The following is a 22,817-nucleotide window of genomic DNA, read 5'->3' on the forward strand; positions in this document are numbered from 1 at the left end:
AGAAGCAATGGGGGGATGCATGGGCTTTGTGACTGGGGGTTGTGACCCATATCTCTGCTGACTTTCACTGAGTGAGCCCTCAGAGGGGCGTCCCAGGAGCAGATGCAGCTCTGCTGGGGTCAGGCAGACCCTCAGAGCAGAAGGAGACACATCTTCAAGTCATACTGAGATCATCACAACACGGTTTATTTCCTGGGAGTTTTCAATGTGGACTCCGTCAGCAGGAGGTTTCCACCTAGAATTTCGTAGGATTTTCAACTTTCCCAAGGAAGAGAATGGCCTCTGTGGCTCTGTTGATCAGCAGCAGCAGGAAGGGCCGATCGAAGCGGATGACGGTGTGAGAGGGGCCGTCCTTCGAGCGGACTATGAGCTTGGTGGCCGTGGCCGCGGCGGCTTCTGTGCCCTCCTCGCTGACATCCAGCACAGCCTTGTGGGCGGCCTGCCAAGGGAAAAACAGATGTCAGCGGCCCCCTCAGAGGCAGAGCTACTTCACTGAGCCTCGGGCTTCTGCCTCGGGGATGGTGATGCCCCCTCCAGAGACCTCCAGCTCACTGCTCTCGATGCCGGGCATGGGGTGTGCACCTGTCGCTGAGATGGTGAACTGGATCTCTACGAGTCCAGTGGTTGCAAGTGCACACCAGAAAACTTAGGGCTGTGTCCCAGTTCTGCCACTTTATTGGCGTGGAGGTTACTTAGGGGCTGCTGATGTCATTTTCCAAATCTCTGAAAGGGTCATCGTCCTGGTGTATTTCCCACAAGGTCATGGGTGAATTAAAGAAGATCAGGCAAAGTACGGGTGCCACTGTATTGCTACAAGGTTGCCCAGGAGGTGCAGGGTGGTGTCATTACATAGTGGGCCCCTTCTGGGTCTTCTAGGGAAGAGACTTCACCAGGGGCTCATGCCCTCCCAAGCCTCAGGGGACCTGAGAACTTCAGGCAATTATAGCTGCTGCCGTTCGTATGTGCACATAAGTACATGGATGGGAAAATGATCATTACACTCAACATATGCCATTGGGACCTTTGTATTCTTTCCCTGGACACCAATGACAAAGCCCCCTTCAGTGACCCAGGACCAGTTCTGACCATTATAGTCTATCATCAAGATACATTTTTCGGTCAGGGATCAGAAACTCCTATGCAGACAAGAACCAGACTTTTTGGAAGAGCAGCGGGGACAGGCACAGAGGGCCCCTGGAGGGTTCCCTCTCCTTAAGAGGGGTGCTCTCGGCTCAGGTCTGGCTGATGGATTCTACATAGAGGTTTGGGTTCACTGTTGTCATGTGGGAATTGGACTCAGTGATTTCTTTCAAGACAATCAGAAATCTCTCCTTTGAGGTACAGTAGCCTACATGGTAGAAACAGGCTCTGTCTTTTTCTTTTTAACATTGCAAGCCAAATACAGCACTTCTACAGGGTAGAAATGGCCCCCGGGCAGCCGATGTGACTTCAGTGTGAGGCCCCAGGATTCAGGGAGGTAAGGCCAAATGCCAGGTAGGCATTTGCTCATCTGTAGCAGGTCTCGAGGTGGAAGTGTTGCCTTCCTAGGACAGGTCTAATTTTCAAGGAACAGTAGCTGGATCTTAGGAAAGTTAATTGGAAGAGGGATGAAAGTTGCCTGTGTATCAGAAGGATGATGGCCATAAAGCCACAGGCGTGGAAACCTTGAAATTCAGCCCTACTTCTGCCATAGAGAGGTCACTTTGCCTCTCAGGGTCTATGTTTCCTTATCAATGAGATGTGAGGGCTCAATTAACCAGTCACCGTAGTCCTTTCCAGCTCAGGCAAATGTTCTCATGGGTTAACTCACTTTGGAAAGCTGCAGGAAGTCTCTCTTTGTAATTCCGGAAAAATCAGCATTTTTATCAAAGGCATCCCGGATGCCCATCTTTGGGAGAATGGTTTCTAGGTCATAGGAGGCAGAAATGGAGAATTTTGGAATGAACACCTCTATCCACCTGTAGAGATGGGGAGAAGGACAATGTGAGGTCACAAGCACTTTGGTCTCTAGCTCTGCTTCTCAGAGGCATTTTGGGAGACTTTGTTCTTCTTCTAGCTTTTGCTGGTTGCTGTTAAAGTAGTCAGCATATCCCAGACATCCAACCCAGGTTGCTCCGGAGGCAAGCCCCCTGGATGAGCAGGTCTGGCTTCATAGAGAAGTAAGAAGAGTGGGGGGAGAGTAATAAGGTAAAAGACAGATCATAGACAGGGGCCCAGCAAGGGGTCCTGTGGCAATGACCAGTGGGGGGCACCAGGCAGTGATGGACATTGTGTCCACCATCTCCCCTAGCCCTTCCTGAGACAAACCTTGCCAAACACTGAGAGCAGCAGAGTTCAGTAGAACTTTCTGCAAGGTTGGAAAGATTCTGTCTGTGCTGACCAGGATGTCGGCAACTGGCCACACGGGGAAAAACCCGTAGTTTTACCAATTTTTATTCATTTAAATTTAAATAACTGCATGGGGCTAGTAGTTGGACAACACAGCCCTGGAGTGCAGCATAATTTTTTTCCTTCCTCTTCAATGGTCTCCCTGAACCAAGAATGAAAAGCCCACATTTTCTGAGCATTTACTGTGTGTCAGGCACTGTCCCAGGCACTTTCATGAGCTTCATTTCCATTTTGAAGATGTTAAGATTATTTTATTCCTTTTCCCAAGGTCATGTACTTGGTAAGTCACAGAAATGAAAGCACAGAAGTGCTGGGTGGACACTTACATCTTCATTGATGGGCATCTAGCACAATGGACAGCTCTCTCTTCCTGGTTACGGTCCCCTGTGCTGGCCTGGCCATCTCCTCCCTGGTCCATCTGTCGCTCTTCACACACTGCCCCCTGCCCCTGCCTCCATGCTGCCTCCTCTGTCCAGCTGTGGTGGCAGTCAGAGCACAAATCTCTGAAGCATCCTATAATGTTCCTTGGTTCCCAGCTATGCCTCTTTGCCAACACTGTTTCCTTTACTGGGAGTGCCCTTCCCAATCCTATCTGTACCTTCACGTCCTACCTATGCTCCTGACTCACGTCATCATCTCCCTGAAGCCCGCCATGGATCCCAGCTAAAACTATATCTTTTTGCTCAGAAGCTCCTCAGCATACTGCCTGGGCTTCCCCTGGGGCACTGAACTTAGTCTTCTTGAGCTACGGTTAACCCTGTCCTGTCTTGTCTCCCCCTGGATCTTGGGCACCCGGGAATGGTGCCAACGAGGCCAAGAAAATATCGCTAAGAGACTGTACATAAGACTTTGACTTTCCTTTTTATCTTATGCTTAATAGTCTTTTGATGGTCTCCATAATAGATACAGAAATAATAATAATCTTACTATTAGCTAACATTATCGATCACATATGATCTTTCTGGCACTGTTCTAAGCACTTTTTAAATAGTAACTTGTTTTATCTTTTCAACAACTTCTGGGTTGAGTATCAGTATTACCCTCATTTTCTAGGTGACGATTGGTGCTTTTTTTTTTTTTTTTTGCTGGTTTGTTTTTATGGAATCATTCCTTGGAATTTAATATCATATTGGCTGGTAGAGTGAGTTCTCCTGGGATGGAATCACTACAAGGACATAATAGTGTTGTGGGGTTATATTAGCTACATGGCCTTGGGCAATTCATCTCCCCTCCTAGAGCCTCTACTTCCTTGTCTATGGATGGGGATGATAGCACTCTTCGTCTGTCAGGTGATTGTGAAGTTCAAGTGAGACCACAGCCCCAAGTTCCCTTTCCAACAGGCAGCTGGGGCTCAGTTGGCATTCAAGGGCTGCTATCATGGTCTATCCCCTGTCCTTGGAGGTACCCCACCACTTGCCTCAGCCCCCAGGAGACTGACACAGATTCCCACCTTTTCTGGAGTAAGTGACCCCAATTCCTCAGTGTCCTGGCTGACAAGGCCTGTTCCAGCTGCTTCATCTTGCCCTGGCCAGGGAGGACAAAGAAGGCTGTAGTGTGTCTACCGTAGTCCATCTGCAGCACGGAGCAGTCCACTTTTGGGTCCACTCCAAAGGCAAACTCTTCCACCTGGTGCATCATTGGGACCTTCACAGTGGTCTTCTTGCCCACCAGGAATGGGGAGCTCTTCCTTGTAGAGCCAGGGTTAAAGGGCTTTTCCCACTTGGCTAGCATGGAGGGAGAAGAGAGGTCTTTACATCTAAGTACAGATAGTAAGTGGAGGACAACAAAAATGATGAAGTAAGGATCTCTGAAAACTCTCTCCTTCGTAAAAGCCATGAAAAAACTGCCCACAATGGTCAGAATAAACTTCTTTAGAATTCTGGAAATTAAACAAACTCTTTAAGCAGATTATGGGACAGTTTATTAAATGGAAGCAGCTAAATCTTGGTAAGAAATTGAGCTTTGTGGTGTTTTAACTTGCCCTAGTTCCATTCCTCTTGTACTAGCTCTTCAATAATAGCATTGAAAAATAATAGCCTGCATTTGTGGTGAAATCCAGCAGGTTGGCAGCCACTGAAGGGGAAAAAATAGGGCTGGAACCCATTCAAAGACTCATTCCCAGAGAACTGTTATTTGACCCATCTTGTGCTTCCCTGGAAGGCAACACTTGCAAAATTGCCTGTGTTTGATCTGATTTGGAGTTCAACCAAGGCAAAAAAGATTATTCCATGGAGGAAATTAGTCAAAAACAGTCACAGGTGATGATAAATTTTGCAGCTTCTGGAGGCAGTAGATAAAGTTGGGACAAACAACAGATTAATCAAGAAGGTTAACAGGATGGGTTGGGAGCAGGGTGGCATCTGCAAATATGACAGAGTAAGGACCTCTGTATATTTCCCCTTCCATTAGGACAATAATAAAAATTGGCAAAGATATTCAGAATCAGCTTTTTTGGAACTCTGGAAATTAACCAAAGGCTTATGGCTACCTGGGGAGAGTTAATTCAAGAAAAATGGCTGAATCTCAAGAACAGTCAACTTTATGGTTATTTTAACCTGTGCCAGTTCCACCCTCTGCTCTCCAGCTCAGCAGTAGCCTTGAAAAATAGCAGCCTATATTCCCCAAATCATTGACAGAATAACTTTCAAAGACTCATTTTTATCGCTTGACCTCTGTAGTTATCTGGAAGACCCCCATTTCCAAGGTTGACTGCTGCTCACTCAGTGCTAAAGCCTTCTTCTCAGGGGGTTGGAAATTTTTGTTAGAAACAATTACAGGCAAGTGTTTTAGTTTCATTGTTGTCCTGGTGAGGATAACAGATGGGACGAACCACAGAGTGATCAAAAGTTCTGAAAGGAGACGCTGAAGACAAAGATGTCCTTAGGACATTTGGATAGTTCCACAATATCCTGGGCATTTTGAGGCTGCATGCATGTATATACCTGGATGTATATTTGAGAAAAAATGTGAGAAGGCTCTAAGTTCCTACTTATGGCTGACTTTGAGGATTTGCATAAACAGAAAGTGAAGACTGAGTCAGATTTATAAACTGGCTGGGTGAGTGTTGATGGCACATTCCGCTATGTACACAAAAGCTCTCAGCAAAGACTAAGAGATTTATTTGTTTTAGACACATATGGAATCTCTGCCCAAACATAGTTAACCACTTAACTAAACAAGAAGACCCTTTGGTGGCCACACATCACAAAGTATAAACTTCAATTATTTCAGAAAAATCACTAAACAAACAACTATTGAAACAAGAAAAAACAATCAGTCCTTGAAAGGGTGAGAATCTGATTCTCAGAGTTGTTGCACTACATAATTTTAAAAATCTAGCTCTTACAAAAAAAAATGGAGACATAAAAAAGAAAGTATAGACCATACAATCTACTAATATCAAAAATAAGAGAAGAAACAATGCCATAGATCTTGTGGACATTAAAAGGAAAAGAAAGGAATACTACAAACAACTCTATGCCCACCAACTTGATAACCTAGATGAGATACTCCAATTTGTTAATGCATAAGAAGAAATAGACATATGAATAGGCCTATATCTATTAAAGAAATTGACAATAATTAATAACTTTCCAAAACAGGATTCCAAAACAGATGGATTCACTGGTGAAGTCTACCAAACATTTAAGGAAGAAATTATATCAATTCTTACAATGTTTTTCAGAGGATAGAAACAGAGAAAATACTTCCTAACTTGTTCCATGAAGCCCGCATTATTTTAATACCCAAATCAGACAAAGACATAGCAAGAAAGGAAAACTACAGACCCATATCTGTCATGAACATAGAAGCAAAAATGCTCCACAAAAATATTAGCAATCAAATTTGATAATGTATAAAAATAATTATACACCACAATCAAATGGGGTTTATCCCAGGTTTGTAAGGCTGGTTCGACATTTGAAAATAAATTAATGTAATCCATCATCAAGAAGCTAAGCAAGAAAAAGTAATCATTATCAATAAATGAAGCAAAAGCATTTGACAAAATCTAACACCCATCATAGTAAAAATTCTCAGTAAACTAGAAGTAAAAGAGAACCTCCTCAATTTGTTTTAAAATATCTACAAAAAGCCTATAGCTAACGTCAGACTTAATGGTGAGAAATGCAAAGCTTTTCCACTAAGTTCAGATATAATACAAGGATGTCCCCTCTTGCCACTCCTTTTCGGTATTTTACTGGAAGTTCTAGCTAATGCAATAAGATAAAAAAAAAGAAACAAAAAGTATACAGATTGGGAAGGCAGACATAAAACTGTCTTTGTTCACAGATGATATGATCGTCTATGTAGAAAATCCAAGAGCTGACAAACAAAAGAACTCCTGGAACTCGTAAGTGATTAAAGCAAGGTTGTAAGATATAAGGTTAATATGCAAAAGTTGATGCTTTTCCATATGCCATCAATGAACGAATGGAATTTGACATTAAAAACACAATACCATTTACATTTGCATCCAAAAACAACTTAGACATTTAGCAAAATATGTATAAGATCTATTGAAGAAAATTATAAAACTCTGATGAATAAAATCAAAGCACTAAATGAATGGAAAGATATTCCTTGTTCATGAACAGCCAGACTCAATATTGTTACAATGTCAGTTCTTCCCAATTTGATCTATAGATTCAATGCAATCTCAATCAAAACCTTAGCAGATTGTATTATAGATATTAATAAACTAATACTAAAGTTTATATAAAAAAACAAAAGACCCAGAATAGTCAACACAGTATTGAAGGAGAAGAACAATGTTGGAGGACTGACAATAACCAACTTCAAGATTTACTCTAAAGTTATGGTGCTCAAGATAGTCTGGTATTGGTGAACAACAGACGGACAGATCAATGGAACAGAGAGCTTACAAATAGACCCATGTAAATACAGTCAACTGATCTTTGACAAAAGAGTAAAGGCACAAAGGAGTGGAGTGAAAAGAGCTTTTTCCACAAATGGTGTTGAGACAGCAGCATTTATATGCAAAGAAAAACAAAGGAATCTAGACACACACTTTTTATCTTTCACTGAAACTAACTCAAAATGGATCACAGACCTAAAGGTAAAACACAGAACTGTAAAACACCTAGAAGATAATATAGGAGAAAAACTAGATGACTTTGGGTATGGCAACAATTTTTAGAACACCAAAGGCATGATCCCTGAGAGGAATCAGTGATAAGCTGAACTTCATTAAAATTTAAAACTTCTACTCTGTGAAAGACAATGTCAACAGAATGAAAAGCCAGACGACCTCCTAGGAGAAAATATGCACCTGATAAGACTGTTATCCAAAAATGTACAAAGAACTCTTAAAACTTAGATAAGAAAACAAGTAACAGGATTTTAAAAAGTGGGCCAAAACCCTGAACAAATAGATCACCAAAGAAGATAGGCAGATGGCAGATAAACATGAAAAGAAGCTCCATATCCTATGTCATCAGGGATATGCAAATTGAAACAACCACAACGCACCCGTTTACACGGCCCGCGTCTGGAGCACCCGTTTACACGGCCCGCGTCTGGAACACTGACAGCACCAAATGCAGGAGAGGATGGGAAACCACAGGGCCTCCCCCACTGCTGGTGGGAATGCAAGATGGTAGAGGCACTTTGAAGGACAGTCTGGTGGTTTCTTCCCAAACCAGCACTCTTGCCGTACAATCCTGCAAGCAAGCTCCTTGGTAGAAGGAATTGAAAACTACGTCCACACAAAACCCTCCATGTATTATATGATTCTATTTATAGAAAATGTCCAGGAAAGGTAAATCTACGAAGACAGAAAGTAGATTGCTTGTTTCTGGTGAAGGAAGAGCAGAAATGAAGCGAGTCTCAGGGATAGAGAGTCTCTTTTGGAGGTGATGAGAATGTTCTGGAATTACGTAGTGGAGGTATTTGTACAACCTTGTGGATGTACCAAAACCCAAACCCACTGAATTGTGCAATTTAACTTGGCAGATTTTGTGGTAGGTGGATTATATTTCAATAAAAAAAAATACGATTAAATTAAATGGAACAGCATATATAAAGCACAGGAAAATTAGAAGGGGCTCACGGCATGTTAATTCCTTTTCCTTCCCTGACCTCCTTACACAATGGATGGATACCTGGGTGGGAAGCTGAAGAGGCAGATAGAGGGAAAGAGAAGTGGGGGAGGGTTGAATGGCAGGGGGAGAAAGGAAGGGAAGGAGAGAGAAAGGGAGGAGGGGGGATGGTACAGTAGTGTCCCTGACGATTCTGCCGAAGTTGGCTCTGTCATCATCCATCCCGGTCGCACAGAGGCTCGCACACATCAGGCTCTCAATACAGGAGAGATCTTTAAAGTAAGGCAGCCAGAATCATGAAGCAAGTAAGGGGAACATGGAGCATTCAGACCCAGGGCTGTCTGACTTCAAAGCCCATGTCCGCTCCGCTGCGGCAGTGTGTTTGTAAACTGCAACGTTCTAGACTGACGCACTGAGGGGGGTGTCTGTCAATGGCAATCATCCAGGCCTGTCTGCCCTTGTGCACCTCTAGAAGTGCTCTGGCCTGTGGATTTCCCTCTGAAGCGGGGTTGTCAGAGAACTCTGCACCCCTCCTTGAAACCTTCTGGAGGTACCAAGGATGCTGGTGGGAGCAAGAGACGAGGTCCTTACAAGCTCATTTCCAGAAGATTTTCCCCGTGGGCTGCCTACTGAGCCCAATGTCAGCCCCTCGGGACACATAACCAGACTATCCAAGGTCAGAGCTGAACGAGGCCCTGTCATCAATCCACTGAAGCGGAGAGCGGGACTAGGATGTGGCCACAGTCACGCAGCCAGCTTGTTACAAGACTGGTCCGAATCCAGACTTCCCACTCCCTGACTGTGCTGTCTAGGGTTTGTTTAGCTTGCTTATTCAACTGGAGAGTGAAGGGGAACCAAGATTAAAATAAAAATCAAGCCCTCAGAGCCTTACCTTTAAAGAAAATGTGGTTCACCAGGACCATGACCGTCAGAGGTTCAAGGCCTTGGATTAAGTCCACCACCTTCCCTTTGGTCTCCTTCTCCACATAGCTGTTGATCTTCTCCCGGGCAGTGGAGGTGCTTGAGAAATCGATAGAAAAGGTTTTGGACTCATACAGCCTCTTGATGTTGTCCAAGAAATTTGCCTGCAGCTTCAGCTCCTTTTTGAGGAAGAGGACACTCCCCATCCTCAGGTCCAGGTCTGCGCTGGGGGCTCTGAGCAACTGGAGCAGGTGCTGGAAGGCCTGGTGCATGGCGGGCTCTGGCACGTGCGTGAGGTTGAACCCCAGGCTCTGGAGGATCTGGGTCTTGGTGGCTGAGCGGGCCCCAAGGGATAGCATGGCCAGGGAAGCGGAGACACTCAGTGGGGAGAAGAAGACGTTCTGGTCCGGAGTCTTCAAAACCAGCCTCCGGTACAGGCGGAAGGCAAAGTTGGTGTTGCTGGAGGACAGCCAGGAGGCAGCCGTGCTCCTTGAGGAGGACGGGCAGAGGGATCCCTTGCCCGGGGTCCCGGGTGGGGGCACACAGCGGATTACAGCGCAGATGCTGACAACAAGGAAAACTCCATAAAAGGCCGATGCCATTTTGAAACGAGCTAAGTCTGCAAGAGAAGAAAGAACCATCGAGGGAAGGTGAGCAGAGCGTCTGGCCGGCGAATCCGAGACCTGGCAACACCCCTCCCCTTTCAAGACAGAATGGGGACAGGCTGGACGGTGAACAGGGCAGTTCACTCTGTAATCTCATTGGCTCTCATGAACGAGAGGCAGGTAGTATCGTTGTCTTTAGCTTACAAACAAGCAAACAGGCCTCAGAGACGTTGTGTCACTGACCTCAGGCCACCCAACTAGTTTGCGTTCTGTCTGGGATTCAAAGTCAGGTCTTAAATCCCGAATCTCAGCTCCCACGCTCTTTGCTGTTTCTGTTTGGTAGGCTTCCCATTCAGAAAGGAAGACAGTAGAACCAGGCTGCAAAGTCCCAATCTTAGCAGTGACCGAAAGGCATCCTCTTATCCCTCAGAGATCCCTCGAGATATTCTTGGTCCCTTTTGTGTTGAACTGATCATTTCCTTGCCGTGGCTGCCCACTCCCAGCCACAGGCATTTGCTGGCAGTGTCACTGTCCTTCAGCAGGCTGGCCTGGGACCGTCGTCCTCAGGGGCCTTGAGAACAGGTGTCTTGTTGCTGGTGGGCTGCTAGCTCTAGCTGTGAGTGCCTGGCCCCTGCATGCCCCGTCCAGCTAGACTGATGCACCAGGAGCATTTTGGACTAGGCGAGCTGGAGGCAGGTGGAAATGCCGGTCGTTCTGGAACGGAGCAGGGCTGGACTACATCTCACTCTGAGGCTCACAATGGGCAAGTTTTAGCTTCTCTGGACTTCGGTTTTCTTTTTGGCTCTGGGGGGATGGTCTGTACCGTATCTAGGTATTCAGAGGATCAAGCATGATGAGGTCACTGGTCCCTGTAGGGACAGTCCTAAGGACCTAGCCATGCTCCCAACAACCTTTTGGTCGAAATGCAATTTATGTAAATCGAGTAATACTTGATCACACCAGATGTGATGAAGAGCAGAAGGAACTATACAAAGAATCTTTTTGCCAAGTGAGTAATTCCTTGGCGAAACTGCAAAATCATCCCCATGGCCGTTTATCTAATTGGGCGATTTTTGTCTTATAGGCAGGGGCACGTGAGGCGGGCTGCAGAGACGGGGCCACTGGCAGGAGGTACAGACTTGATTCTGCCCACAAGACCCACAGAGAGAATGCTGAGGAGTGCTTCTGTCCAAAAGGAATGTCCAAGGACTGTTCTGGGAGCCACACGAGTCCTTCCCTGCTCCACCCGCCTCGGGCACACAGCCCCATGTAGGGGCGGCAGGAGACGCTTTGTGCCCTGGCCTGTGTGGAAGGGTGTTCAACCAGGGTGGAAGGGACTGAAAGAAGGAGGCACTTGGGACGAAAACCCCGAGTTCCTCCTGTTTGATGAATTCTGTGACAGGCTGCGGGTGCTCGGGATGCCGTGTGAGAACACGGGGTCTGTGGGACGGCTCTGGTGGGCAGGGGGCCTGCTGTGTTAGCGTGGGTCGTGTGAAAGAGGAAACCACGGGCCCACCCTGCTGCCACTCCCGCCGAGTTCCAACCAGGCTGAAAACCTCATCCAGCCGCAGGTTCTGCCTCCCCCAGAAATGTGGTCTTAACCAGTCGTCAGGAATCTTTCCATCAGGCCAGGGAGTCGGCCACATGGGGCTTGTCCCCCCAAGGGAGATGAGGTCATCCTCGTGGAAGGACCCCCCTGCCTTTCCCTCTAGGGCAAAACCCCTGGCCTGGAAAAGTCTCTTTAGTTGGCCAATAATGACCTTGCCCAACCCTCCTTCTGTGAAAACTCGCCACTTCGTGCACCTCCTTGGAGTGCCCTCTGTTTGCTGCCCAAGTCACGGATTGCTCAGTAAAGCCAATCAGACCTTTAAATTTTCCTCGGTGGGACTGTCATTAGCAGGAGGCCTGAGCTCAACGGGCAGTTAGGAATCAGAGCCTCAGCAAGACCCCTGCTCTCCTACATAACCAGGATCCTGGTAAAGAATGGCAGCCTCGTGTGACCACCTCTGCGTTGTGTCCTCCCCGGCCCCACACCCCGCTCCATCTGTGAAAAGGGTGGCTCCGAGGAAGAAGGGACACAGTTTGTGTGACACCCAGCACGGTGCCAGGCCCGCAGATGGCATGAAGTCAAAGCTGCTTCTTCTCCCTCATGGCTGTTGTGATCTTTCGTTCCTCTCTTGGAAGCAGAGGGAAGGGACAGGCTCGTCCCGCGGTATTCCTGACTGCGGGAAGGGTGGAGTTGGGGAAGCGAACACCAGCCGTTCTGGAGGGGAAGGGAGCCGCCGCCGGGCCCCGCGATGAGATACCATGGAGAGGCGGGGGCCTGTATCCCTCTCGGGGCCGGTGGGGGTAGGAGTGGGGCTGTCGGGGCACCTGCTAACACCAGCTGTGCCTCCCAGAGGAGCCACACCCCACCAGCAGACATGGCCTTGCCAGAGGACATCCGACTCCATGCCCCACGTCCTGGGCTGAGCAAGGCAGACCAGCCTGGACCAGTAGCCCCTCAGTACATTAGTGAGTATCCAGGCGCCTCGCGGCCGTGGCCTTCATGTGACCTTAGGCGAGCTGCAGCTTCTCTCTGGGCCTTGGGGACGTGGCCTCGGAGGGCTCTACGGCCATGGGCCTCAAGGGGCAGATGCTTGTGCTCTTCAGGAAAAGCTCTGATGAAAGCTTTCTCGCTCGGCTCTTAAAATCCAACCGCCTTCCGCACTTGTCATCTTCCCACCCCCAACTCCTCTCATGGCCGCCCTCTCTCTCTCCCACGGAGGCCCCCCACTGCCTCTGTGCTGTGACAAGACTGCGCTGGGGTAGGGGGTGAGTCCTGCCAGTGGGCTTTGCCCTTCTTGATAAGAGGGACACTCTGTCCTCTCTGCACCTGCCCCTGTCTGGGCCCCTCTGGACCGGGGGTGCCGCTGCCCCCCCCCCCCCCCCACATTTCATCCTGCCTCCCCTGCTCTGTCCCACACTGGGCTCCTGGCTGGGACACTCATCTGTACCACAGACAGGGGGAACTTTCTAGATGCAAAGCTCACTGTCACTCACCTACTCAGCTTCCTCAGTGGCTCCTGACTGACCTCCGGAGGAACGGCCAAGCACCTGTCCTTCGAGGTCCTTCTCGGCTGGGCTCTGACTTACCTTCCCGGCTTCATCCTCAGGCACGCAGCTGTTTCGGGTTCCTGGAAAGGTTGCGTGGCCCTCCTCCCACCCACCCTGCCGTGTCTTCATTTGCATCCTTGTCTAGCGCGAGCGCCAAAGGGCTTCATTCCATTCAAAAACCCTACGCGCCTAGTGACGCACAATTCTGGCAAAGCCCCAAACCTAGAGTAACCCACCTGTCTGCTCCTTCTCTGCCAAGTGCTGGAGGGAAGGTGGCTCAGGAAGGCAGTCTAGTCTGCGGTGACTTCCCAGTCACCGGTCTTGATGTGCCCGGCAGCAGAGCACCAACGACCTCACTCTCCCATTCACTGCAGGGAATAGCTCAGTCTTCCATTTCCCGAAGTCGGACTCCTCAGCCTGCCACCAGGTCATCTGTGCGTGCACACACACCTCAGACCGCCTTGCCCCCCACCTCCCACGAAAGACCATCAGAGAAGGAGCGTATCCCCCTCTCCCCAGCACTCCTCCCAGAACTTGGGAGAGCATCTCTTATGCCCACCCAGGACTCTCACATCTGTCTCTTCTGTTTTCATCTTTTGATGAAAGATGAAAGATTTTCAGCTTCATCTTTTGTTTTTTTTTTAAAGATTTTTATTTATTTATTTGACAGAGATCACAAATAGGCAGAGTGAGAGAGAGAGAATGAGAGAGAGAGAGAAGCAGGCTCCCCGCTGAGCAGAGGGCCTGATGCGGGGCTCGATCCCAGGACCCTGAGATCATGACCTGAGCCGAAGGCAGAGGCTTAACCCACTGAGCCACCCAGGCACCCACCAGCTTCATCTTTGCCATTGGCTTTTAAACATGGTCAAGGCTTGCCCGCTAGGACAAACAAATCACTCCCAACAACACAATGGAAAACCCCCGTGGCCCCCTGTCTCCATCCTCTGCCTCCGGGCTCACATCTTTACCAGCTGTGTATTCACGGTCCTCAGGGTCTCACTTCTGCTTACCCCTGGCCCACTGCAGTCTGGCTTTCAGGTCCACAGAGGAGGGCCAGCCTGTGACTGTGGCCAGGTTCATCTTCACTGCCTCCCCAGAAGCAGCTGACCCTGGACACCACACTGGGCTTCTCCAGTCCCTCCCTGTGGCTCTGTGACGCTGTGATCTCCTGCCTTTCTCCTCTCCCTCCATCCCTCCTCCTTAGTACCTCTGTGCGTCCTCTCCTGTGCCGGGTCCTGGTGCGTCCCCTCCAGCCTGAGCCTTGGCGCCCTCTGCTTGGTGCTCTCCTCGCCTCCAGCAGATCTTATCATGCCCTGGGCTTCATTATCAAGATACCCATCGCTTATTATTTCTAATTCCCAGGCCAGGCCTTTCCTCCGAACTCCATATGTCTAACCACGTCTTTGATATTTCCTCCCAATGTCACAAATGAGCCGAAGCTCAGCAACATCCAGACTGAACTCAGACTCTTGCCCAAGCACCGTCTTCCCATCAAAGTCATGGCGGAGACCTTCTTTCCACATCTCCCTCCGCGGCACAGCCCTCATTTAGGTATTGGAGCCCAGGACTCACTCTTGTACCTCCTTCTTCCTCATTCCCCACACCAACACATCACTTACCTATTTTCAACTCTTCCAGTAGCCTCCCATTTCCCAGAGAGGGTTCCGGCATCTCATCCAACCAGCCCTGGCAGGGCTCCGCCAGCCCTTCTAACTTCGTTACAGACCTCAAAGCCATGCTCTGGACTGCTGTGTGCAGCTATTTTGCCCGTTTTTTACGAGGCTCCTGGGTGACCTTTGTTGTGCCCCACTCCCCTCCCCCACCAGCCTCCCCCCCCCCCCGAATTAATTCCTTTCCACTGCTTAGGTCCTCTGCCATGTCACGCCCTTAAGGAAGCTCTCTTTGTGTGCTCAGATCAGGAAAAATCCCCCCTTTAAATGTTTTTATAGTACCATTAACCTCTTAGCGAAATACTTATCAAGGTCATAATTTCACAGTTATTTGCTTGACGGAAAATGAAATGAATCAGGGAACTCGCCTCTCTGTTCTCCCCGTGCACCTCTGTTTGGCCAGTACAAAGGGCTCCCTTGAAGTGTTTGATGAAGGAGTGAATTGAAGTCAATTAAATGGGCAATTTACCTCTGAGGGGTGATACTGGCGGGAAATGAGCAAGAAAGACCTTTCTGGGTCTTCATTCTGGTGCTAGTTATACAGGCGTGTGTATACACATAACACGTGAGTTGACTTACACTTTTGGCCGTTGGACTTATGGACAGTTGTAAACAGAAAACTGGACAAAATACATGAAACAATTGAGACCCTGAAAAAAAAATTATGTGAAATAATTCAGGCATTGAATGGTAGGCAGAGAAGGCAGACAGATCAGGGGAACCCTGTGATTGTCCTGCTGTTCAGTCCAAAGACACTTTCTGGCTCCAGGCTGGGAAACCCAAGCCAAGGCTGGCGTGCTGGCTGAGCCCAGGGGACAGAGATCAGAGTTTGGGAAAGCTCAGGCAGGAAAGTGAGGGTTCGCTTTGGTGCAAAAGCTAAGTGCTCGGCTCTGCATGCATAATGATACATTCCACAAGGATGGTCCTGATGCAACAGGAAAACCCGAACTGCCATAAAGATGTAGGCGGAACGCCCAGAGTTCACGTAGCTGGGAGGGAGGGAGGCTCTGACCAGGCTGAGCTAGGGGAACTCCAGGAACATCTAAGGTATTCAGGAGAGACCCTACAAGAGGCACATCTTGACATTAAGGCTACACTGTTCTAGACACCTTAACAACATTGTATCTGAAATAGGACACTTTGTCAGGAAGAAGGGATAAAATCCTTGACAGGATTAAAAAAAAATGTTCTGTGAATATGTTAGGTGCCACCACAGTAGAATTCAGTGTCACCACAGTAGAATCCAGACCAGAACAACTGTGAGGGTAAATTTATTAAATTTACGTGGTAGAAGGAAAGATCGGGAAGCTTAAAAAGACAGCAACAGGACAGCTGTGCCCAAACGTAAGCGAACAGATGGGAGAAATGACAGAGGCCCAGGGATCCGCGAACCGAAAGCAGGTGGTCTCGCAGACGGGTAGCTGGAGTCCTGGGCACGGAATGGTGGGAGAGACAAAGTCGGGAAGAAGTAATGGCCAGAAATACTTACTCTATGGAAACTACGATACAATAAAGTGATTCAGCCCTGACATTTCTTCCCCCCGGGCTGTACCCTGAGACCTTAATTCTCAGTCTGTGTAGACGGCTCTCCCTCCCTCCCCTCCTGACCAGCAGCTGCTTTCCACCCTGCCCACTCCAGCTCCAGGCCTCCCACGCCGCAGAGTCTTCCAGATCCCACGGAAGGTCGGGCCCTCCCTTCGCAATCACCTGGAGCAAACCACAAGGATCTACCTCGTCACGTGTCCGTCTCCCCCAGTGCCCAGGCTGCACCTTGTGTGGTTTCCTCCGGGGCAGGGACTCTCCTCCGTGAGAGATGGGGACCGAGGAACAATAAAGGGAAGGCAGTGGGAGGCAGGCAGGGGGCCCCAAGGGCCCAGCTCAGCTCGACTGGCCCACACCCGGCATTTTTGTAAAAAGGCCTCCGGTCGGTGAAACAGGTTGGCCTCCTGAAGTGCGGAGTTTCCCAAGCGTGGCTAATTATCAGGAGAACCTGTGTTCTCATTAAAATGCACATTCCCAGGCCCCACCTAGAGCCACTGAGTCAGACTTTCCGGAGAACAGCAAGCCGACTTAACAACGAGGGGAGCTGGGGGTTCCTTCTTTGCACAACTTCTGCCCGGGGCCCCAGAGAGCAGCTCCCCGAGATGATTCCCCAGCTCCGAGTGCCTCAGGCCATGGCGAAAGCAAAGACCTGTTTCTTTCCAATTCCGAAGACCGACCCTGCCACCGCAGCAACCAGAAGTGGGTCCTCTGGGTGCATCCAAGGTCCCATCAAGATGGAAGTCTTTCAAGCTCACGTCTCCACCCTCCACCACAGACCTTCTCCCGCCGTGCCTGGGCTCCTCGGGACTCTTCTCTTCCTGGCTGCAAGTTCTGCCTGCCTAACGCATCTCTATGCTTCTGCCCCATTTCTGGATTATACAGATCTTCACGCCGCTCTTTAAATCTGGCTACATCTTTATACTTTGCTCTTTTAATATATATAAATATTATTATGTATTAATATATTAATATATAATCAACATAATTATATATTAATATGATATACGATTGATATAATATATTAATTAATGTGTTAATTAATATAGAATATTGTTATTGATATTAATTAAATATATTAATATAATTAACCAATATTATATACTAGCTAATATAATCAATATATAACATTTATTATCATATATAATACATAATTGCATATTATATATAATTAATTAATATTAATAAATATGCTATAAGATAATTATATGGTTAATACACTATATTATTATGACTGATTAATAAACAATAATGTAATTGATATATAATATATATTATATAAAATATTTAATATTTAATTAATATATTTAATATACATTTTTTCAATTTCACCTATTCTTGCTCTAATTGTGGAGCACATTGGATACATCCCGGCTGGACTTGCCACATCGTCTTAACCAGAAGCTGTCGTCCAGAAGCTCCCCGAGAGAGACCCCACAATGCCTAGTGTGGATGTGAGCACCTGTCTCGGGGAGGGGGGGAGGGCACCCTGCATTGTTTTGCTGCAACACTGCTCATTCCTTAGCCTGCCCACAGGGGCCACGTGACTTCTAGGATCTGAGCCAAGCTGAGGGTGGAGATGGGGAAGCGGGTAGATCCAGACAGACCCTCCGGCCCTGAGGAATTTTGTCTGGGTGATCCTTTGTTTTCTGTTGGTTTTGGCAAAGAGGTCACTATTTCAACATTATGGGACGTGGGCTTCCTGCTCCAGAATGGATCTTCATCCTGGAGGGACCTTTTCCCAGCCCAGTCTTGGAATCTGAGATTCCTTTGTTCACATCGCACCGAGAGAAACCACAGACCAAAGGTTACCTGTGCTGGGAGGGCACGCAGTTTTCAGAGAAGCCCCCTCAGGTGCCTTCCTCCCCGCTCTGGATGCCTTTACACCGGGCACCACTGATGTGCTCTGGTGCCCAGCAAGTGCTCTGCAGGTTCACACGCATCATGTCATGTAGTCCTCTGTGAGTAGTCGATGAGATGAACAGGATGATCCCTGATTCACAGAGAGGACAACTCAGGATTGGGCACAACGAAGAGGCTTGCCTCATATCGCAAACCCAACACATGGCGGAGCTCAGATTTGAACTTGAACCTGTCTGGACCCCAGGGCCTCCTGCCAGCCTCCCACCACTTGAGGCTCCCAACAAAGACCCTGGAATGAAAGATGACCACCCCAGACTTCATGGCATCCTGAGTTTGAGCCTTGAGCCAACAAAGGTCTTGATGGCCACTGTCTGGCCTGCCTTCTTCCCTCTTTAACCAAACGGCTCAGGTCTGGGTGGAGCTGAATCACCAGGTCATTTGTGTTGTGTGTATTAGTTATTTCCTACCCATGGCCTGTTTTCTGGTTTTCTATTGATGGTTGTGATATTAACTTTTTTGTTTGAACAAATTATTTCAATATAAATTGATTTAAAGATCCCTCTTGAGTGCCTAACGGCACAAAAGCCACAATATCAACAGTGGTTTGGGAATGAACGAAATTTGGGGAATTGCAGACATAGAATGCGTGTTTCCCACCGAGAAGGGAGCCCTGGCCTCACACTCCTACTGTCATGTCTGAGCACTGCCCTGACCCACCTGGGCCTGAACGGGGGGAAGCCGGCCATGGGTCCCTAAACTCTCACCTGGCCCCCTGCCGGGTGCACAGGAGATGCTTAATAAGTCTTTGTTGGCCAAATGAATGCATGGAAAAGGAACAGGTAGATGAAACTTTGCAGCAGATACTATCATTTTCAAGACAAACATCAAAGTGTGGTCTAAGATCAAGGGCTTTTGGAGATCAACCAGGGCAATCCCATCACCGCACAGGTGGGCAGCGAAGGCCCTGGAAGAAGGTGTTTGCCCAAATCACATAGTCAGCATCTGGGCAAAGCAGGGTCAGGAACTAGGGCTTCCTGTCATTATCCTCATCAGCGCACCAGCTTGTCGCCTCCAGAGTGTGCTCACATGAATGACTTTAGTTTTCCAATGGGAAACCAGCTTCCTGACATCCCGCATGCGTTTGGAAAGCTGCCTGCTCGGGAGCTGCACCAAGGCTTCCTGCATTATGTGGAAGGTCAAGCTGGATCATATCCAAGGGATTCTGCCCTGGGGTTCTGATGCTGGCTGCAGCTAATCCTCCTATCATTAAGTACACTCGGGTGGGCATCTCCGGGGCCAGAAGGCTCCAGAAACTGATCACACAACAGAGGCGGTGGAGAGCAGAATCACAAAATCTACTGTCTCAGCAGTGAGTGTCACCTTCTCAACGAGGCCAATCTGACTGCCACCAATACCTCCAGCCACCCTTACCTGCACTGCTTAATGTCCTTTTGCATTTGTTAACGCTGTGCTGCATTGGATGCCTCTGTCTACTGGCTGGGAACTTCTGCAAAGAGCAAGGAGCTTTGTGGGTTTCAACCCCACAGTGACCCAGAGCGGACACTCAGCCAGTATTTGCTAGATGCGTGGATGGACAAATGAAAGCTAAAATGCTCAGAGCACTTGCATTTAGTCTCAAATCTGCGGCTCTCCAGCCATGGGAACTTGGGCAAATGATGTGGTCTTTCCTGAGCCTCAGTTTTCTCATCAGTAGAGGGGAATGGCCCCACCAATTGGCAGGTGGGAAAACCTATGCAGTGCGAGTCCTGTGGGAGGTCGATAGGAAGGCTTGCTTATTTCAAAGGCAAAATCCATGTACTCATTTACTCTTTGGTGAGGTCAGTCAGTCCACAACAGGGGGCCTGTGAAGGCTTCTTAGAAGACTGTAGCGGGACTACCACTCCAAAAGAAGCCGGCGAGCATGGCAGAGAATGGGGAGCAGGGAGAGCAGCTGGGCAGGGTCGGGTGGGAGTGATGTGAGCAGGTACAGGGAGGTGGCGATGCAGAGCCTGTGCTTGGCAGAACCCCGGGAGGGGGCTGGCCATGTCTGGAGCCAGGGTGACCTCTGTGGTAGTTTTTCTTTTCAGCAAACACACTGAGCATGCTCTCTGCAGCCCGGCCTGGGAACTGGGTCTGGGGGACCCCCTGTCTGCAGCAAGAGGGACACTTACAATGCACAAGTGTGTCTGAGTCATCCTCCAATGAAATACCAGTGGCAGCTCACCATAGTTCTTTGGTTCAAGGCCAGCACTCTCCCCGTGGCCCCCGACACCCCAGCCCACCTCTCCAACCTCCCTGCCCACCTCCTCCTGAACTTTTTTGTTCTGCTGTTCACATTGATCTCATTTTAGTTTCTCATCCCTGCCAATTTCCCACCCCAGGACCTTTGCACATGTTGGAGTCTCTCTCTGCTACTACTCCAAGTTCTTCCCCTCTTTTGTTTTTTTTCCTCTCCTAGGCTAGAATTTATTTCTGAAGTGCAGAATGAATATATGGCTGTAAAGGTAGGAAATCACATACAAAATATTTAAAATTGTGCAGTGGTCATTTTTAGAATAAAGTCAGTTAAAGGGAAGATCAGTCAAGCACTAGAGCTTGTGAAAGACCAGCCAGCATGTTTTAGATTGTGAGATATGCTGGGACAAACATACCGGCGTGCAGGTTTAATTCGTAGTGCCAGTTCAAGAGCATATAAGCTCCCAGCAGTCAGAACTCTCTCAGCCTTACTGAAGCCCCCAGCATGGGTCAGACCCCCATTCCGTACCCTCAAAGGCCCCCAGGGCTATCTCTCATCATGCTCCCTGGAGCTTGTGAACAGAAATGCCAGATTGATCCAAACAGACCTCGCTTCTGCCTTCATAGACATTAAAATCTTTAATATCTAGTGGGAGAAACAGCTGTGAGTGCCGATGTGACTCAGAGCTATTTCTCCCACTAGATATTAAAGATTTGAATGTCATGAAGGCAGAAGCAAGGTCTGTTTGAAACAGCAACCAGTGCACGATTGCTGCCCCATAAATGATTGTTTAACGCAGAATCGATTGCAGCCGACTTGGGGGTGGGAGGGAAATTCAGACCCAGGAACCATGGAGGTGAGTGCTTTATTAAAGGGCCGCTTGGAAGATGCCGGAAAGGTAGGGGAGATCTCACAAAGATGTCATAGTTGATGGGGCATTAAAGGATGAGCAGGAGCTCATCAGGCAGGATGAGGGCATCCCCAGTCGGGCGGACAGCACAGGCAAGTGCCCGGATCACCGTCTTTTAGAAAAGAGCTGGTCATCTTCGAGATGTGAGTGAGGATGGCAGAAGACCGTAGCAGCAGCTCTCCGTGGATCGCCTGCTGCATGCCAGGCGTGGCATCTATGCAACACTGTGGAGCCCTTAGGTTCCTTAGCCCCATGACGTAGGTATGACTACCCCCTTTCAATAAATGTGGTTCAGAGGAGTCGAATGACATGTCCAAGTCCCCCAGCTACTCGGTGGCTGACTGGACTGTCCCATGTCACCCATGGATAATGCTACACACCTGAGCTGACCACTGAACATTTCTGTGTGTCAGGTGTCTGCCCACCCCCATCCCGGCTCCCCAAGGCTGGTGCAGTGTCCCACCCCCCCCCCCTCAAAGAGGGGTGCTTACTCTTGTGCTCCCCCTTCTGAGTCTTTATCGCACTGTAGCTAGCCTTCTCTGCCAGCCTCCGTGGGGGGCTGGGTCTCCAGGACCAGCCATATGCCCAAGACACACATGCCAAAAGGGCCTGGGGGGCCTCTCGTCTCTGGGAGAGGAGCTCAGAAGGACCAGCTGGGCCTCCGAGTCCATGTGGAACCTTCCCTGCCTGAACCCAGCAGAGGAGTGTTTGCAGCGTGTGTCTAACTGTGAGGCCCTAGGACAGTCACCTCATCGCCCTGCGTGTAGATCGGTCATATGGATGTCCATTCTGGCCACACACCGGGAAGCTGTGACCGGAGCACAAAAGGCACAGTGAGCTGTGAGTTACTAGGCACACCCAGGGTGACAGCTGGTGCTGACTCAGGCTTAGTAGTGCCACGCCAGTCAGGACCCCTCCTCTCAAACACGGGGACAGCAGGAATTCACAGCGGGAAGCAAAGGATTCCACCTCTGGAAACGAGGGCTCCCGCCGTCATTATCTAGGTGCCCCCTAGTGGTCATGGGTGGACCCTGCAGGGACTCGCTTTCCAGGGCAGGGGCAAGGGACCCGGTTCACTCTTCAGCTGAACTTGCTAAGAGGTCCGAACCCCAGATTCGTCCTGGGGAGGCTCTGGATTCAGGCAATGATCCTAGCTGCTGCTACTCCAGGCTCCATCCCTCTAATGGCAGTCCAGCCCCACCGCTGCTTTGCCCTCCAACTGGATGCCTCGCTGAACCCTGAACTCCCAGGGGACCCTGTGGGGGACATGACTTTGTAGCTCACATACTAAAGACCCAAGGCTAAGGGCTCACCAAGCGGAACTAGCAGTGTTCGATTTTGCAGAGCCCCAGAGGGGGAGTATCCCTGTCCTCATGACAGGAAACAGGCTCGGAGGAGCTCCGTGTCTTTCCCAAAGACACTTTGTTACTAAGATTTGAACCTAGGTCTCTCTCACTCTAAAGCCCAGGTACTTGCCCTGTCTCACAGCTTCCCCAAATTATCCACCAACAGCCAGCAGAACTGAGG

General features: G+C 48.9%; 1 protein-coding gene across 1 annotated transcript; it reads right to left on the reverse strand.

The window, feature by feature from the left end:
• Positions 1-235: 235 nt before the first annotated feature.
• LOC131999462 (serpin A9-like) lies at positions 236-9,812 on the reverse strand. The gene is made up of 4 exons (XM_059372161.1): positions 9,343-9,812; positions 3,839-4,112; positions 1,811-1,958; positions 236-439 (listed from the first exon to the last, which is right to left on the reverse strand). Exons 1-4 carry the CDS (start codon positions 9,728-9,730, stop codon positions 236-238), a joined length of 1,014 nt encoding a protein of 337 aa, XP_059228144.1. The 5' UTR covers positions 9,731-9,812.
• Between the last annotated feature and the right edge of the window lie 13,005 nt (positions 9,813-22,817).

Source organism: Mustela nigripes, chromosome 13 (assembly GCF_022355385.1).
Source record: "Mustela nigripes isolate SB6536 chromosome 13, MUSNIG.SB6536, whole genome shotgun sequence".
NCBI lineage: Eukaryota > Metazoa > Chordata > Mammalia > Carnivora > Mustelidae > Mustela > Mustela nigripes.

Excerpts from the sequence above, each read along its gene's own strand:
- LOC131999462 (XM_059372161.1), bottom strand. The coding sequence starts at position 9,730 with ATGCTATCCCTTGGGGCCCGCTCAGCCACCAAGACCCAGATCCTCCAG. Across the intron at positions 4,113-9,342 it reads GAACCACATTTTCTTTAAAG|CCAAGTGGGAAAAGCCCTTT; the intron begins GTAAGGCTCTGA and ends CCTCCATGCTAG. Across the intron at positions 1,959-3,838 it reads GGTCACTTACTCCAGAAAAG|GTGGATAGAGGTGTTCATTC; the intron begins GTGGGAATCTGT and ends CCATCTCTACAG.